We start from the raw sequence: 18,313 nt of genomic DNA, 5'->3' as shown, positions 1-18,313 counted from the left end.
AATCATTTAGGATTAATGTAAATCATTGTAAACCATTGTAAACCATTGTAAACCATTGTAAACCATTTAAATGTCAGAAATGTTTTTCAATAAAGTGCTTTGATATGTATGAACAAGAACAAGTGAGTGATGAGACTTTATAAACATCTCATACATTTAGGACAATTCAAGTACATGCATAAGAGTGAGAATACACCTTTCTCCAATACAAAGCTATTGAGAGTGAACACATGTACATTTTCACCTCTTTGATGTTACTAGTTTTTCTGGATGCCAGGTGTGTTGGAGTAGTACTGTTTATTGTATTGGCAAAATGCTTGATAACTGTTTGATGTATATATATAGTAGGTAAAGACACACAGGACACAAATAAATGACAAAATACTGTATAGCTTACATAAGGAACATTTTTGAAGATACAAAGATGCAGTGTGCGAAATAACGTCCGGACACCGGACAATTTCCGGTCAATTACACCATTTGTCAGGCCATAATTGAATTTGTCCGGAAATGGTGTCCTTTCAAAGTTTATAGTGTTATTAGCATTGGGCTGGGAGGGAGGCCAGACATGATGGTATTGACATGTAATTAAGTTATGTATTTTTGGTTTATACTGATCACAAAGGCATGCCCATGGTAACTTCTGAGGTTAACAGTTTACTATGTTGTGCCAGCCAACTTGTATCAGTCACTTGCACTGCAGTGGTAAAATGTATTTATAACCTGATTGCAATTAGTAGCTTTTACTTGTGGTATTCATGATCACCTGTAGAATCAGTTTTTATGCTAGAATGAACAAGGCATCAATGCATCAGGGATACAGCCACTATTATATTCTAAACCTATCCAATGGCAGCATAAGCAAAGTTTGATCATATAGCTATATCATTCCAAGGCAAGTAGAAGGCCTTGACTGAAGTCCTTATGACTCCTTTCCTACAAAGGCCCAATTGATTCCATAGAAGTCCTTTCATGTGGCCAGTAGCTACCCTTTAAAATGCTGTACTATCAGTATCAGTGAGTGGTTGATAAGTAATCAGCTCTACAGTACATTGGTGGTCCCATTGTTTGAAACAAACATCCAACTGGTAGAAACACAGGTAAGGGGAAAAAATGTCTGGTCAAATTGCTTGTTGTCCACTCAAGTTTTGCAATGTCCTGATAGTACGACTGGACATGTCTGAAAAGTTATTTCGCACACTGAGATGGTGTGTTGTTATTGATGGAATGATATCATGTGACTTGTAGCTTCATTGATTGTAGGCATGAGGTTCAATACCTTGGGTATGAGAGTGTTGAGATGTGTACTGGTAATGAACATTATCATGTTTTGAATACATAATTAATACTCATGTAAGGTGTTTTCATGCTCTTTTACCTGTTCATTTTAAAATGCTACAAATGATGAGAATGAAAAGTGTGCATTGTGCACTAGTGAGAATGTTCTGATTGCTACCACAGTAGTGAGATACTTCTAATCACTTACTACTGTAATCATGAACTGGTAACATGTGAAACATAGCAATTTTCAGTGTTGTCTCTATGTTTGTGTTCATGTGTGTTAATGCATTGTAGTGACAGCAAATATGGTATCAAATTGTTATGGATCCAATTGTCATTGCAATAAGATGTTGTATATTGGAAATGTTTGTATTGGTCCCATAAAAGTTGACATGAGACAACTTTCTATTGTACTGTTCAGCTAGAAAGTTGTTTGTTAAGAACTTTATTGTGTGATTGAATGGCTTTATGCACTGATTCCTCTATGTTTCAAAATTACTTTAGGCAATAACCTGTAATATACAAAAAATGTTAGCTATGTTATAACATTTCAAAATCAAGTAAGTAAATATAGTTGAATGTTCTTCTAGGGAGATTCTTCTTTTGAGTATTTACATTGTGTGCTCAACATCATAGTTCACTTTTGATTTGTAATTCCACTTTACTTGCACCACTGATGGGATCTGTACAATGGTTAATATATGGACCAATTGTCTGTTTTATATTCAAATGTTTGTTTTATTAGCACACGTGAATATACCTTGCTACATACAGTAGTTTAAAATGGAAACTATTGAATTTCATTATATTGTGTTGTGCATTAAACCATAACTGCTTATGGCCTTATTGTACACGATTTCACCGTGTATTGTTAGTTCATACAAAGTTGTGCATACACGTGACTGTCAATTCATGTGAGTTTACTCCTAGCTAGAATCATCAATTCCACTGTTTTCTAGCTGTGCGCCACGTATTCAATCATCTTCTAGTTTCTCTACATCAATATCTCAACAACAAAACCTGTATTAGTGAATGGTGCCACCACAATTCACCTTGGATTTCACACTCCCTTACGAGAGACACACTTTGGCAAGCTCTTCACATTTTACTCCATTCTAATGTGGTTCAGTGCAAAGGTCATCCCACTTTCGCATTCCACACTCAAAACAACAACTGGATGTATAGGTTTAAATACAAATTACAAACTGCATGTAGTAAAGAAGTTGTTAACCAGGAAGTGTTACATAGTGGTTGGTAACACGGACGTCAGTAAACTAGGAAGTGTTATATACTTAACTGTTGGTAATGCAGATGTGTGTTGGGATTTGCCTGATACGTACACCCTTGCCCTCAGGCGGCACCCTCAGGCATTGGGTGTACATATCAGGCAAACCTCTCACTGCCACATTACAACTATATGCAACATTTTTAGCGGTACCAAACACTTTAGGGGGAACTGTACTAAACTATATTACATTGTATGTAGGGATGCATGGTTTATTCCAGCAAATTTTTTGGCATAATTGATGAGTAAAAGCAATGAGCAAAATGCTGACATAATAGGTGCAATTTTTGTAAAGTGGGCATAAAATATGCTCAAAAGATCAAAATACTCTAATAGAATGGTCACACATGATTAAAATCAACAATACATAGTTAATTGTTATGTACATGAAGAGCAATAATTGTTGGTGATTGAAATACCCTAATAAAACAGTCACATATGTTAAGCAATATTGGCTAGCTTGTTGCTATTATATGGTAAAAGCAAGTGCAGATGAGATACTCCAATAAAACAGTCACTTTAAGGTGAAATTAAGGTGGCGATTACCTGAAGTCGTGGTTTTGAAGCTATTACAAATGAAGCCATATGTTTGCCACAAACGTTCATTTATTGCATAATGTGATTGGTGTTTATGTGATAATTAAAATGGCTGTTGCGTGTGCTAAGGCCCATTGCCTTGTAATAAGATGAGATTCGTTATTGTTTTGCGAATATTATTAAAGAAGACATCCACTAAAGTAAGTGGAGTAGTTTAGAACCTTTGCTCACCGAGATTTGAGTGCTTCATGCGAAACTTTGGTGGCATATGTCATTTGTGGTTTTAGCATGATATGTTAGAGTGTTACTACAACTTTCTGCATCAGTTTTTTCTAGTATACTAGTGAGGGAAACCTCTGTATTTGTGTAAAATAAGTTACTGGTATTTGTAGCAGGGTTGCATGTCAAGAAAAAAAGGTTTTTGTACTGCCTGTTGAAGGTTTTAAACCATTTTGTGGTGGCCAAAAGGACTTCATAATGCCATAGCCATGTTTCATCTTGGCTTAGGCTGGAGTTTTGCTGATCACACCTTGCTTATGCTGCTAAAGAATAGATTCAACAATATACCTTGCCATAATGTGAAACAAGCTTTGCATAAACTGACGCCAAAAGTATATTTACATGCTTGTACAATCGGTTCTCTAGCATGACTGTTCAATCTCCAATGGCCATACGGACCATAATGTAGATAGAGGAAGAGCTGGTCTACAATCTGGTTGTGTTCACTTTAGCGTAGTTCTCCAAATCTGTTTATAACCTGAATTTTAAAAATATCCTTTAAACCGGAAATTGTGCGGTAACCGCCACCTTAATTAGAAATGGTAAAAAAGATCAATGCTGAGCAAAATGTATAATTTTTGAGCCATAATAGGTGAAAAATAAAATAATTGCTGGAATAAAGATAAGTGGAAAAATGCAAAATAGACTTGTCCCTAGTTATACAGTTTGATAAAAACTAATTTCAGGCACACAGGACTCACAGTAGTGCTTGATTTTTTGTGTAAAAGGCTTTACAATACCAAAGTAAAAAATTATTGCTAAAATGCAATAGAGAAATGAAGCTTTAATAGCACAAATAGGGAAACGTATGGTTTGTTTTACTGACTCATCTATTCACACTATCATTACAGTCCACACAGTCAAGGATTAAGGAGATATTAGAACGTAAACCACTACCTCTGCTACGTAAACCACTACCTCTGCCACGTAAACCACTACCTCTGCCACGTAAACCACTACCTCTGCCATCATCATCAAAGTGGAGTGATACCAGCAGTACATCATCGGGTTACAGTAGTGCTAGTGGTAGCAGTAGTTGGTCATCACATTCAGTTGGTAGTACTGGTAGGACAAAGTCACCACGTTATACAAGTACCTCCACTACCAAACAGAGTAGCATCATCAGTGATCATAAAAGTACTACTGGAGAGAGTGAAGTACTAGGTGAGGATAGTGACATCATGTGATGTAATCCATTGTATGATCCTCCATTAGAGATGAAGCAAAAAGGAACAGGAAAGTAATACTTTATAGTATAATTTATCACTATATCTGTTGACTTGAAGTGGTATAGTGAAGTGGATTATACCAACGCTACTTTTTCTATACAAAAACTACAAACTAATAGTTAAAGTATAGTTTGTAACAACATTTGTAGTAGTGTAGTATCTATATAGACCTATACCCAGTTTGTACCTAGTTTCTAAATATCGTGACATATCGATGTTCGTGATATGTTGTATGTGATACATCAATACAGCTGTGACCTGTATCACCCCATCTCTAGTGTATAGCATAGTGTAATACAGAATAAGATGTGTACACACTTATCTAACTTGTTGATATGTTTATATACATACAACAAGTGAGTTAGTATATAAGCAGGTTACTATGTACATACAACATACAGAATAAGATGTGCACATACTTATCCAACTGTGCATATACATACAACAAATGAGTTAGTATAATAGCAGGTGGCATGCTTTCACTAGGCATAGGCCTGAGTCAAATATGCTCAAAATTCTTTCAGGAATTTCCCAAACCTTTCACTCTCTTAAGTGTTCCCATTATGCTTGCATTATGTTCTTAAGTTAGCAACATTTCTTATTATTATTATCTTAGAGCAGTTTAATCAATGGATGCTCTATTAGAGTATTTGTCCACAAGTGACCATTTTGTTAGAGAGTATTGATCTAAGGCAGGATGTAAGGAGCTATGTACAATGCATTTGAGTGCTCTATTGCAGTTTTTAGTTTCAACTGACTGCTTTATTTGGGAGTACTGCTCTATTTTCATGGAATTAAACTCCATAGTCTGAAATATCCACCTAACATGCTAGTATTATGCTGGCATAGCACTCCAGTCTGATATTATGCTTTTTTTGCTATACTGGCATATTTGACATATTTGATGCAGGCCTAGTAGGTACTAATTATAAGGACACTGATATTAGAATTCAGGAACCAATTATCAGTGGAGTAGGACGAATTGATGTGAGGATGGCAAAATGTCTTAATGCATAGCATGGTCATAGTTTTATTTAAACTTTTCTGTGCACTTTCAGTGGAATTTTTGTAACCCCAAAATAAAAATTAACGTGCTATGTGCTACGGGGTGTTGAGTCCCCAGATTCCCTGCCTGTAAAAGAAGTTAAGGCTTGCATGGGATTATTGTAGTGACATAATATAGATTCTATTTTATATAGATTCTACCTATAGGTTCTGATGGCAGAGATATTGACTGGATCTGTGAAAAGAGGTCTTATAGCCTTTCCAAGTGCATGTACTTGGCACTCCATAATTTGACTTGTGAGTAAACATAATCTGTTGAACCCATTCATACCACATAAAATGAAACAAACTTACTGTTTGTCATGAATGAGCTCTAAAATGAACTACTTCAAATAACGGTTTACTAACTGAACTAATAAATTTACACCTATTATGCACTATAATAAATAATATACTAATACAGAAGCCCTACAAGAACAAATTCCTACAAGTACATGACACTCCCATGGGGTTGATTACCCCACAGGTAATCAAAAGAAAAACCTAACCAACTACCGTAGCTATAGCGGAAAATATTGGCGGGAGAAATTTTTGGAGAATTGATCATTGGCAGAAATTGGCGAATAATATTTTGCCGAATGTATGACGTTACTTTGCCTACGCAATTTTAATCTGACTGCGTAGGCGACGAAGCTTACTATAGTTCAATGCCTCTCATTCGAATCGACGCGCTCTTATGCACTAGCTCGCTAAGTCACTGGGACGCGCGTGGCAAGCGAGGCGAGGGCACTAAGCTGCACTGTAAATTGATGGTATGACTCCTGCGGTCACTTAGTATGATGATCATACTTCAAAGTGTGATGCTCATACTTCTGAAGTATGATGATCACACTAAGCGACCGCAGGAGTCATACCATCGGTATGAACTTCACACTTCTGAATTTACAGTGTGAATCGCTTGAGCTGAATTTCCCATCTGCCTGAGCTATTAGTACAATAGTAGTCTAAAACCATACTGTATTCAATGGGATAGGAAGACTAACCACTCACCGATGTAACAATATTCACCCACTAATAAACAGCGTCTACTACACTTTCAGTGTTTAGAAAAATAGCGAGTAAAATTTTGGCGAATCAATGTACGCTTGCCAAATTCGCCAAAATTTTCTCCCGCCAAAATTTTCCACTATACAGTAAAATGAAAAATCCTACAAAAAATGTAGTTTAAATCAGTTGTGGGCTTCTTGTTGCAATAGTTGAATTGGTCAACATAACGTAACTGGCTTCTTGTCTGAGCCTAGTACCCATATTTTAGCAGTTTGAACATGACCATCTCTTCCTGAAAATAATAGCTCTACAATGCTAGATTCCAAAAACACCTGGATGTATGCTCATCCTTTAGGATTACAATATCTTCTACACTTACTACTCAGTTGTCATGTGTATGTCTTGCCTTCACAGTAGCCATCTCTCTAATATACTAAATAAATAGTCCCACTGGTGTGTAAATTCAGATATCAACCTAAACTGATACTTTGCTTTCCTTGTCAATGACTTGCTTGTGCTTGTAACTTCAAAGTGTCTCTCACTTGGCTGTCTTATACCTTCAGCATCATCATATAAGTCAGTGGACTATTGTTGAGGGTGGCTTCTATCTCGACTGTAACTATACATAATTCCTCAAAGATTAGGGTGGTGTGACCTCAGGCACCACTTAACACTTTGCACTAGCCTTTCCCAATGACCTCCACACCATGGAGTTTTCTCTACAATAAATTCCCACTGAATCTGCTGGTTGGCTAACTGTTGGTGTACTGTCTTGGACTGTTGAATCTTTCTCACTTCAGTTGAGGCACTCTTAAATGATTTAGCATTATCAGACATCATGCATGGTAGAGGGCAATCCTTGTCAACTTACAAAGTGTCTAAATACTTGCAGAAATGATTGAGCTGACAAAGTCTCTGTTAATTAGGGATGTGGCGATTATGCCGGCAAAATTTTGAGCATAATAGGTATGTGGGAATCAGGAATTATGCAGCATTTTGAGGTGATTACTTATAAAGCTTTAACAGTAAGAAAATTTGCAGATTGCACGATCCCATTTAAAAAGATTGAGATACTTTAATAGAGCAGTCAGAAACTCTAATAGAGCAGTCACTGAATGTTATTTACTTTTAATAATAAAGTAGTCACATTGCAATGAAATACTCTAATACAGCAACCAGCTAAAGAATTCAAGGCTATATTAAACTTTGAAACTTAAATATCAATGAAAATGGCCTGATACAGCAATAAATTAAACTGGCATTATTAGCCAATTATGGTGGCATAATTTTGGGAATAATGGGCAATTCTTAAAAGCATAATAAGTGATTTTTTGAGCACTGCTCAAAAGCATAATGCTCAATTTTAGGAGCTAAATAGCCTCATGCCTACTGTTAATTCTAAATGAATTTCCCTAATGGAAGCACATATAAATAAGCAGATGTACATGTACTGTAGGTTTTAACATGGTCTATTTGCTCTGAATCAGTACTAAGTGATTTCACATACAGTGGCCCTGAAAAATAAATAGAGGTCCTTCACTAACTGTTTCTTCTGGTAAATCAGGTAGTGATGGGGCAGAATATGGCTTCCCTTTGAATTTTCTACACACAACACAATTTTGTAGAACTCTTTTGACTGCTTCTCTACTCTTCAAAATCCAATGAGTTTCTCTTAAAGCTGCTAGGGTTTTGCAGATTCCGTTATGGTGAACTAATTTGTGACGATTTTGTATTAGCAATGAAGTACAGGGTTGTTTGGCTGGTAATACAAACTGGCAGTGTTGTTGATTGATTAATTCTTCCCTCACACCTAATGATCTTATCTCTGTCTATAAACAACACTAAGTGCTTGATAATGACCTTCTCTTCCCCATTTCATAACTTTTTTTGCCATTCTGTTGAAAATGAATTAGATTGAATTGTCTGGGTCCACTTATGATCTGCTTAACTGATGTCCTCTGCAGTAATGACTGATTTCTTTACATTGGGATGCATCTTGTATATAACACACAACAACTTGACTCTGGATCTAAAATTCTCAACATTCATAAATTTCTCTAAGGTTACAACTTCACTTGTACCATGCTTGGTTTGAGATGCCAATGAATGAATAATGACAGAGGATTTTATTTTTGACAGGCTCCTTGTTGGCATCTTCTGTGTCAAATGTGGTTAGTAAATCTGGCCAAGAACTTAGGTCATCCTTCAAAACTGCAGCTGATAATTGATAATTAACAAGATCACCAGCATTCACTGATTAAGACAGGAAGTCAGCTGTACCTGGGCAGTGTCTCCAGAAATCTGTCAGAAATGTGCCTTATTTCATCAACTCAGTGTTGCACATACTATTTCCAGTGTTGCTCATTCTTGATCCAGCACAATGTTGTAAAGGAATCTACCCAGTAGTGTGACTGCCTGCACAGAACTTAGTAATCTAGCCAATATTGTGGCTCCCAGGAGCTCTAAATGAGGTATCAACTAACTGTTTCTTAATTGGAGCAACTTGAGTCTTGGCAGCAATGAGTTGTGAATCAAGATTGCTGGACTTGGTGTCAGCCCAAACACAAGATGACAAAATCTATATTGTGTGATTTGGGGATTGTCACTTAGAATATCATCCACCAGAGAAACCTAAGCATGTCTCTGTCCTCTAAAGCAATGAGTATTTGATGAGCTCAATAATTATCTTCAGTTATCCCAATAGGGTAGCTTCTGAATTTCACAAGCACAGTAAAGATGTGTGGGGTCAAGTTATAGGCCTCTTTTCCAAACAATTAATGAGTACTTGAACTGCTCAGATTTTGCTGATCCATCAAAAACTATTAGTTGTGTCCTTGTCTGCTCTGACTACACCATGATGGGGTAGGAAGTGAGCTTCTTTCTTGTCCAGTTCACTGATGGGTACTCTCTCAATGATGTGAGTTTCAACCTATGTTCTAACTGTTTCACCATACTGGTGGAGTAACACTGGCTTGTGCTTCATGTGTGATTTCAGGTGCTGTAGTCAAGAAACACACAGGTTATAATTTGAAAATACTGGCTTACATGTTTTCCAAGGAAGCCCAACCTTGTACCTCTTCTGTACCCAGTCAAACTTGATATCAGGTGGAATGGACCTTTCACTGATGGGTCTGAAATCTCTTCATTCATTATTCCAATTGATTCGGTCTCCCACAATTGCTTTAGACTGTTTGTCAAAAGGCCATCACTATCAAGACTTGTGACATCAACACTAGAACCTTCAATTATTAAATCAGTGATGACATCATTGCTTCCTGTGCCCTTTACTGGTCCACCAACCAAATTTACTGTTACAGTTGCTGGACCCTTTTCTCCACAAATAATCTCATTTGTTACAAATTCCCAATAATGATCAGAGCCAATCAAAAGGTCAGTATTGCCTCCACTGTGGTCATAGTTACATAGGATATAAATTTATGAAATCCCTACCACAAAACTGTTATTGTTATTACATGCAGCTTTACAGTGACCAGTACTGAAGGTCTACAGCAACTTGTACTTCTATACTTGGTAGGATTCACTCGATTTTGTTCTCTCAGTTCTAAAAGTAAGCTGTCATGGTGAAACATGCAAGTTTGTTGTAACATGAGCAACTACAGATAGTGCATTACATTAACAGCAAAGACAACTTTCATGCTCTGAGCAGTTTCACCATCAGTGCTATCATGCAGCAGTCTCAATAAAGTTTGCATTGGTGGTGCAGTAGCGCTAGCAATCTTATAAGTACGCCATAATTATAACAGGAACTTTTCCATAATCAAGATACACGGTAGTGTGTCGTGCGGCCCAAGAAGCCGGCGCGCAACCCCGTGAGTATATTGACAGGAAGAAAGAAAACGCAATTTTCGCACCTCCGTAGCTCTGTGCTTCCTTGATGAAACAAGACAAATTTTGCTGTGTACATTCCCTCCAACTTCAGTACTCCACATTCCAAATTTGAGCGAAATCGCTTAAGGCATTCCTGAGATATGCGACTTCCAAAATTGGCTTAGTTTCTTCGTTTTTTTTTCTTCTTATTTTTCTTCCTCTTTTCGCACACTTACAAAAACTGCTATAAAACGCGAACGCGTTATCCGATTGCCTTGAAATTTGGCACATAGAAGGGGGTATAAAGGCGCATCTCGGTACCAACATTGGCTGGAATACCATAAACAGGCAAAGAGTTATGAGCGATTATGCACGAACAATAACACCAATATGTTGTCACGCCTACAGGGTAAACCGCGTATGGGAAGAAGCTGAAAATCGGTAGGTGAATAGGTTAACTATTGAACCTCAAACCTTTTGTGGTTTGAAAGAAATCGAGCTAAAAACCAGGAAGATACAGCGAAAAAATCAACAGTGTGTAACAATTACGCAATCGAGATTAGCTATTTTTTATTTTATTATTATTATTATTATTATTATGCTTGCCACGCCTACCAGATAAACCACTTGGGGTAATGCTTTGAAAATCGCTGTACAGATGGAGTTATCATCGTAGAAAGGCTCTTCAATGGTGTAGAAGAATCAGACTTAAAGCCACGGAGTTATAACACGAAATCCAACTTGGTGTAGCAAGTGCGAGATCGAGATACTCTAATAGAGCAGTCATCCTAATAGAGCAGTCACCCTGAACAGAATTCAAGAGATCAGTTAGAAATAAGTAACCTGTATAGAGATCAGCTACAAACAAATCACCCTTTAGAGAGTTCAGCTACAAACAATTCATCCTGTTAAAACATCAGTTAGAAGACGTTTTCTTGTAGAGAGTTCAGTTACAAACAAATCACCCTGTTGAAAGATCAGCTAGAAGATGTCACCTTGTAGATAGTTCAGTTACAAAGAAACCACCATGTAGAGAATTCAGCTACAAACTAGTGACCCTGTAGATACATCAGCTAGAAGAAGTTACCTTGTAGAGAGTTCAGCTACAAAGAAACCATTCTGTAAAGAGCTCAGCTGCAAACAAATTACCTATACAGAATTCAGCTACAAACAAATCACCCTGTAGAGAGATCAGCTAGAAGAAGTTACCTTGTAGATAGTTCAGCTACAAACAAGTCATCCTGTAGAGAGATCAGCTAGAAGAAGTTACCTTGTAGATAGTTCAGCTACAAACAATTCACCCTGTACAGAGCTCAGTTAAAAGAGGTTTCCTTGTAGAAAGTTCAGCTACAAACAAATCACCCTGTAGAGAGATAAGTAAGAAGAAGTTACCTTGTAGATCGTTCAGCTACAAACAATTCACCCTGTAAAGAGATCAGCTAGAAGAAGTTACCTTGTAGAGAGTTCAGCTACAAAGAAACCATCATGTAGAGAATTCAGCCGCAAACAAATCATGTATAGAGAATTCAGCTACAAACAAATCTCCCTGTAGAGAGATCAGCTAGAAGAAGTTTCCTTGTAGAGAGTTCTGCTACAAACAAATCACCCTGTAGAAAGATCAGCTAGAAGAAATCACCTTGTAGAGAGTTCAGCTTCAAAGAAACAATCATGTGAGAGTTCAACTACAAACAAATTGTCCTGTAGAGAGATCAGCTAGAAGAAGTTACCTTGTAGAGAGTTCAGCTACAAAGAAACCATCATGTAGATAGTTCAGGTACAAACAAATCACCCTGTAGAAAGATCAGCTATAGAAGAAATCACCTTGTAGAGAGTTCAGCTACAAAAAAACCATCATGTAGAGAGTTCAGCTACAAACAAATCGGCCTGTAGAGAGATCAGCTAGAAGAAATCACCTTGTAGAAAGATCAGCTATAGAAGAAATCACCTTGTAGAGAGTTCAGCTACAAAGAATCTATCATGTAGAGAGTTCAACTACAAACAAATCACCCTGTAGAAAGATCAGCTATAGAAGAAATCACCTTGTAGAGAGTTCAGCTACAAAGAATCTATCATGTAGAGAGTTCAACTACAAACAAATCACCCTGTAGAAAGATCAGCTATAGAAGAAATCACCTTGTAGAGAGTTCAGCTACAAAGAAACCATCATGTAGAGAGTTCAGCTACAAACAAATCGGCCTGTAGAGAGATCAGCTAGAAGAAATCACCTTGTAGAAAGATCAGCTATAGAAGAAATCACCTTGTAGAGAGTTCAGCTACAAAGAATCTATCATGTAGAGAGTTCAACTACAAACAAATCACCCTGTAGAAAGATCAGCTATAGAAGAAATCACCTTGTAGAGAGTTCAGCTACAAAGAATCTATCATGTAGAGAGTTCAACTACAAACAAATCACCCTGTAGAAAGATCAGCTATAGAAGAAATCACCTTGTAGAGAGTTCAGCTACAAAGAATCTATCATGTAGAGAGTTCAACTACAAACAAATCACCCTGTAGAAAGATCAGCTATAGAAGAAATCACCTTGTAGAGAGTTCAGCTACAAAGAAACCATCATGTAGAGAGTTCAGCTACAAACAAATCGGCCTGTAGAGAGATCAGCTAGAAGAAATCACCTTGTAGAAAGATCAGCTATAGAAGAAATCACCTTGTAGAGAGTTCAGCTACAAAGAAACCATCATGTAGAGAGTTCAGCTGCAAACAAATCACCTGTAGAGAGTTAAGCTACAAACAAATCTCCCTGTAGAGAGATCAGCTAGAAGAAGTCACCTTGCAGGGAGTTCAGTTACAAAGAAATAAACCATGTAGAGAGTTCAGCTGCAAAAAAATCACCTGTAGAGAGTTCAGCTAGAAACAAGTCACCCTATAGAGAGATCAGCTAGAAACAAGTCACCTTGTAGAGAGTTCAGCTAGAAGAAGTCACATTGTAGAGCTACAAAGAAACTACCATGTAGAGTTCAGCTGCAAACAAATCACCCTGTAGAGAACTCAGCTACAAACAAATCGCCCTGTAGAAAGATTAGCTAGAAGAAGTTACCTTATAGGGAGTTCAGCTATGAACAGATCACCCTGTAGAGAGTTCAGCTACAAACAAATCACCCTGTAGAGAGTTAAGTTACAAAGAAACCACCATGTAGAGAGTTCAGCTGCAAAAAAAATCAATCACTCTGTAGAGAGTTCAGCTAGAAGAAGTCACCTTGTAGAGAGTTAAGCTGCAAATAAATCACCCTGTACAGAATTCAGCTACAAACAAATCACCCTGTAGAAAGATCAGCTAGAAGAAGTTACCTTGTAGAGAGTTCAGCTACAAAGAAACCACCATGTAGAGAGTTCAGCTGCAAACAAATCACCTGTAGAGAGTTCAGATAGAAACAAGTCACCCTGTAGAGAGATCAGCTAAAAACAAGTCACCCTGTAGATAGTTCAGCTAGAAGAAGTCACATTGTAGAGAGTTCAGCTACAAAGAAACTACCACGTAGAGAGTTCAGCTGCAAACAAATCATCCTGTAGAGAGTTCAGCTAGAAGAAGTCACCTTTTAGAGAGTTCAGCTACAAAGCAACCACCATGTAAAGAGTTCAGCTGCAAAAAACTCAATCACCTTGTAGAAAGATCGGCTAGAAGAAGTTACCTTGTAGAGAGTTCAGCTACAAAGAAACCACCATGTAGAGAGTTCAGCTGCAAACAAATCACCTGTAGAGAGTTCAGCTAGAAACAAGTCACCCTGTAGAGAGTTCAGCTAGAAGAAGTCACATTGTAGAGAGTTCAGCTACAATGAAACTCCCATGTAGAGAGTTCAGCTACAACGAAACCACCATGTAGAGAGTTCAGCTACAAACAAATCACCTGTAGAGAGATCAGCTAGAAACAAGTCACCTTGTAGAGAGTTCAGCTAGAAGACGTCACATTGTAGAGAGTTCAGCTACAAAGAAACCACCATTTAGAGAGTTCAGCTGCAAACAAATCACCCAGTAGAAAGTTCAGCGATGAACAGATCACCCTGTTGAGAGTTCAGTTAGAAACAAGGAATCCTGTAGAGAGATCACCTAGAAGTATCGCCTTGTTCAGCTACAAACAAATCACCTGTAGAGAGTTCAGCTACAAACAAATCACCCTGTAGAGAGATCAGCTAGAAGAAGTTACCTTGTAGGGATTTCAGCTACAAACAAATCACCCTGTAGAGAGTTCAGCTACAAAGAAACCATTCTGTAAAGAGCTCAGCTGCAAACAAATCACTTGTACAGAATTCAGCTACAAACAAATCACCCTGTAGAGAGATCAGCTTGAAGAAATTACCTTGTAGATAGTTCAGCTACAAACAAATCACCCTGTAGAAAGATCAGTTAGAAGAAGTTACCTTGGAGAAAGTTCAGCTACAAAGAAACCATTTTGTAAAGAGCTCAGCTGCAAACAAATCACCTGTACAGAATTCAACTACAAACAAATCACCCTGTAGAGAGATCAGCTATAAGAAGTTACCTTGTAGATAGTTCAGCTACAAACAAATCTCCCTGTAGAGAGATCAGCTAGAAGAAATTACCTTGTAGAAAGTTCAGCTACAAAGAAACCACCATGTAGAGAGTTCAGCTGCAAAGAAATCACCCTGTAGAAAATTCTACCAGAAACAAATTGCCCTGTAGAAAGATCAGTTAGAAGAAGTTACCTTTTAGAGAGTTCAGCTACAAAGAAACCATTCTGTAAAGAGCTCAGCTGCAAACAAATCACCTATACAGAATTCAGCTACAAACACATCACCCTGTAGAGAGATCAGCTAGAAGAAGTTACCTTGTAGATCGTTCAGCTACAAACACTTCACCCTGTAGAGAGAGCAATTAGAAGAAGTCACCTTGTAGAGTGTTCAGTTACAAAGAAACCACCATGGAGATTTCTGTAATCAATATTATGTGACCAGGTTTGCGAAAAGGGGTCTTCCACACACATCCAATTCCGTAAACGTTGGAGACCATAACTCAGTGTTCAAGTAACATATTAACCTGAACATTTCACCATGTATTCAGCTATAGTGGTGCTCACCACTGCCCAAATATTAAGGCAATAGCGCTTTCCAATCTGAAGTTATCAATTGTCAAAGTTGGCAAATTGGATGTGTGTGGAAGACCCCTTTTCGGAAATCCGGTCACATATGTATTATACAGTATATATAATTTGTACATTTACTTATAAAATATTTAAAGTACATCTACTTCATCTTTTCTTCTTCCTGTAGTAAAGAAAAAACATAGGTTAAAAAGTCCCAAAGCTGGCCATAGGCCGGCTTTGGGGGTATATAAATACAAAAAGAAATGAAATCTAATCCAAAACAGCCAAGCTGTAAAAAAAGTGTGCTGCCCTCAGAAAGGCTATGGTGAAAAAAGATGTGAAATCCAAGGTGGCGGCCAAGAAATGGCTGTGATGGTAGGTTAATGGTAAAAATTTTAATAAAGACAATTCAGGTGATTTTTTGTGCCGCTTCACAAAATTTACCTGAATTGTCATTATTAAAATTTTACCATTAACCTACCATCACAGCCATTTCTTGGCCGCCACCTTGGATTTAACATCTTTTTTCACCATAGCCTTTCTGAGGGCCGCACACTTTTTTTACAGCTTGGCTGTTTTGGATTAGATAGATTTTTAGGGAGATAATTACATGATGTAGATGATTCAGGAAAGCAAAAGAATGTCATGCACTTGCGGCCAATATAATAGTAGTGGCAAAAGGGAAGTGTGATGCTCATAAGCACACAACAACCCATCCCATCACTCACTCTTCAGTATAATTGCATCGTACAAACAGCAACAGGATAAAGTAGAAGGATTTGTATTTTGTAATTTGGTTTGGGAGGACCCTAAGGTCCGTTTTTAATGTAGTTTGCAATTTGTATTTATAATCTAACCATCTATAGTAGGATTCGATTGTGGGACTCAAAATTACGCAATTAATTTGTTGAGTTCACCTCTTTAACGTGCGTCAAGTATTCTCTACACCGTTAGGCAGACTCCATCCAAGAGAAGTACCTGAAAGAGAGATGTAGGCCTATCTTTGTGGACAAAAACGATAAAGTACTGGGCAGCGAGACGAAGCGCACGTGTCACCTCTGCGAACATCGAGGTCGGGATGCTTCACAGAGCCTTCAGTGTTTTTATCCAACTACAAAGATGGTCAAATGAAAAGATAACGTTGTCTGTATATTGGACCAACACGTGCTGGAGCTGGACGATACCAACAACATTGGAGTAGAGAGCCGTGAGACACACCTTTAATTATTATAATAATACATTATTATCCATTTTAGACCCAGTTTATTAAAGGGTTTCCACTGCTCGTGATTAAGTATTTAAATACAGGTGCCTCTGGAAGAACTGATTGTACTAACAAAGACACACCCTCAGATGGACAATGGGGTAGACTATTATGGTGTTCTTACAGAAGGAGGTTACACTGGACCTCAATAATAATGAAGTAGCTGACATCAATCTGAGAGTAATGGTTGAACAAGACGAAGACGGATGGTATCACAGTAACCCATGGTTTAGACTGATAACTAACTCATATGCATTTCTCTTCAAACGACAGGATAGTCTGAAAGATCTCTCAAAGACAATCTGGTACACAAATTAGCATAAACATTTAATATTTTGAATAATTTTTAATGCCCTGTACTTGTGCTTCAAATACTGTACATAATTATTCAATCACAGAATTAACTAAATAAAAATTAATATAAATATCATTAATTAGCATAATATTGTGAGAATAAGGTTTGCAGGTAATAAGTGTCTATATAGATTTCTGACACCCGTTGTGTGGTAAATTTACACAAGGCTTGATTCTTCATACATCTCGGCTATGAGGTCCTTGTATTTTTCTGTGACTGCTTTTCGTTTCACCTTCATGGTTGGTGTCAGCTCTCCCCCTGGAATACTGAAGTCTTCAGGACACACTCTAAATTTCTGACAAAACAACTCTGATAAAATAACTAGTGTATGAGTGTGTAGCTTACTTGGACTTTAGCTGCTCGTGATACACTTTTTTCGTTCACTTTCTTCATCCCCTCTGTGATGTATTTTGTTACCAAGGGATCAGCCGTTGCCTCCTTCACTGTATACATGAAATACAGTGAGGCACACACATGGAAAAGTACAGGCACTATGGGACATACAGAAATCTTGGGACTAAAAATTAAATGATGGGTCCTTCACAGAGTTTAATGTCTCATCCAAACATAAAATGATTTAGTAACAAATGAAAGTACACAAATGAACAAAAGAAAGCTTTAAAACAGTTTCTCATGACCCCGATATTTAACGGCTCAGTAAAAGGTTACCTTAATGGGACCTATTACATATCAATACTGCGTTCTAATGTACAGTGAAGTATTTAATATCACAGATACCATATTACATACACTATACCTGAGGTAGCCAATGATCCAAGTTGTGACATCACAGCTAATCCCATTGGTGATAACTTGTCAGTTGGTGTGAGATCATCCATCTGTGTGTGTGTGTGTAGTGAGACACTAACAACACTATCATACAGTACAATAATATTGTATAGTAGGGACCACAAAGGTGTGGACATGGCCCATGAAAAACATCACCCAAAAACCAGCCTTACTTTTCCTGATGAAGATGAGCCTTCAGATTGACCTTTTTTACAAAATGTTTTTACATGTTTTTTTATATACAAAACAATTTCAGTAAACCTGACGCACACCCACAGGATGTGGGCATGCGCCTGGTTAAAATGTAAGCTAAATGGACAGTAAAACCTTTCATCAGGAAAAACACAACTAAACCTAAGG

The 18,313-nt window shown here is 37.6% G+C and overlaps 2 protein-coding genes and 1 pseudogene across 8 annotated transcripts in view; 2 read left to right on the top strand and 1 right to left on the bottom strand.

Annotated features, from left to right (window-relative positions):
* Positions 1 to 4,934, top strand: part of LOC136253058 (uncharacterized) — a 107,214-nt gene extending 102,280 nt beyond the window's left edge. The window contains exons 11-12 of one of the 2 annotated variants that reach the window (XR_010699925.1): positions 161 to 277; positions 4,234 to 4,367. Coding sequence is in view for 1 of the 2 variants with exons in the window: in XM_066045648.1 (XP_065901720.1) it covers positions 4,234 to 4,546; positions 4,598 to 4,626 (342 nt within the window). In the remaining variant the exon portion in view is untranslated. Of the gene's footprint in view, positions 1 to 160; positions 278 to 4,233; positions 4,547 to 4,597 lie in introns of those variants that run through there. The other variant, XM_066045648.1, reaches the window with a different exon arrangement.
* LOC136253055 (long-chain-fatty-acid--CoA ligase ACSBG2-like) overlaps positions 1 to 18,313 on the bottom strand; it is a 193,263-nt gene that overhangs the window by 154,546 nt on the left and 20,404 nt on the right. For 4 of the 6 annotated variants that reach the window (XM_066045638.1, XM_066045639.1, XM_066045640.1 and 1 more), the window contains 3 exons: positions 17,922 to 18,003; positions 17,510 to 17,607; positions 17,210 to 17,459 (listed from right to left, as the gene is read on the bottom strand). The exons of the other annotated variants lie outside the window; for them this stretch is intronic. In XM_066045638.1, coding sequence (XP_065901710.1) covers positions 17,322 to 17,459; positions 17,510 to 17,607; positions 17,922 to 18,003 — 318 coding nt within the window. In that variant the 3' untranslated portion in view covers positions 17,210 to 17,321. Of the gene's footprint in view, positions 1 to 17,209; positions 17,460 to 17,509; positions 17,608 to 17,921; positions 18,004 to 18,313 lie in introns of those variants that run through there. 6 annotated transcript variants of the gene reach the window in all.
* LOC136252700 (isopentenyl-diphosphate Delta-isomerase 1-like) lies at positions 10,033 to 17,239 on the top strand (annotated as a pseudogene).

This window comes from Dysidea avara, chromosome 4 (assembly GCF_963678975.1).
Source record: "Dysidea avara chromosome 4, odDysAvar1.4, whole genome shotgun sequence".
Taxonomy (NCBI): domain Eukaryota; kingdom Metazoa; phylum Porifera; class Demospongiae; order Dictyoceratida; family Dysideidae; genus Dysidea; species Dysidea avara.
This window is presented reverse-complemented; position numbering and strand designations above follow the sequence as displayed.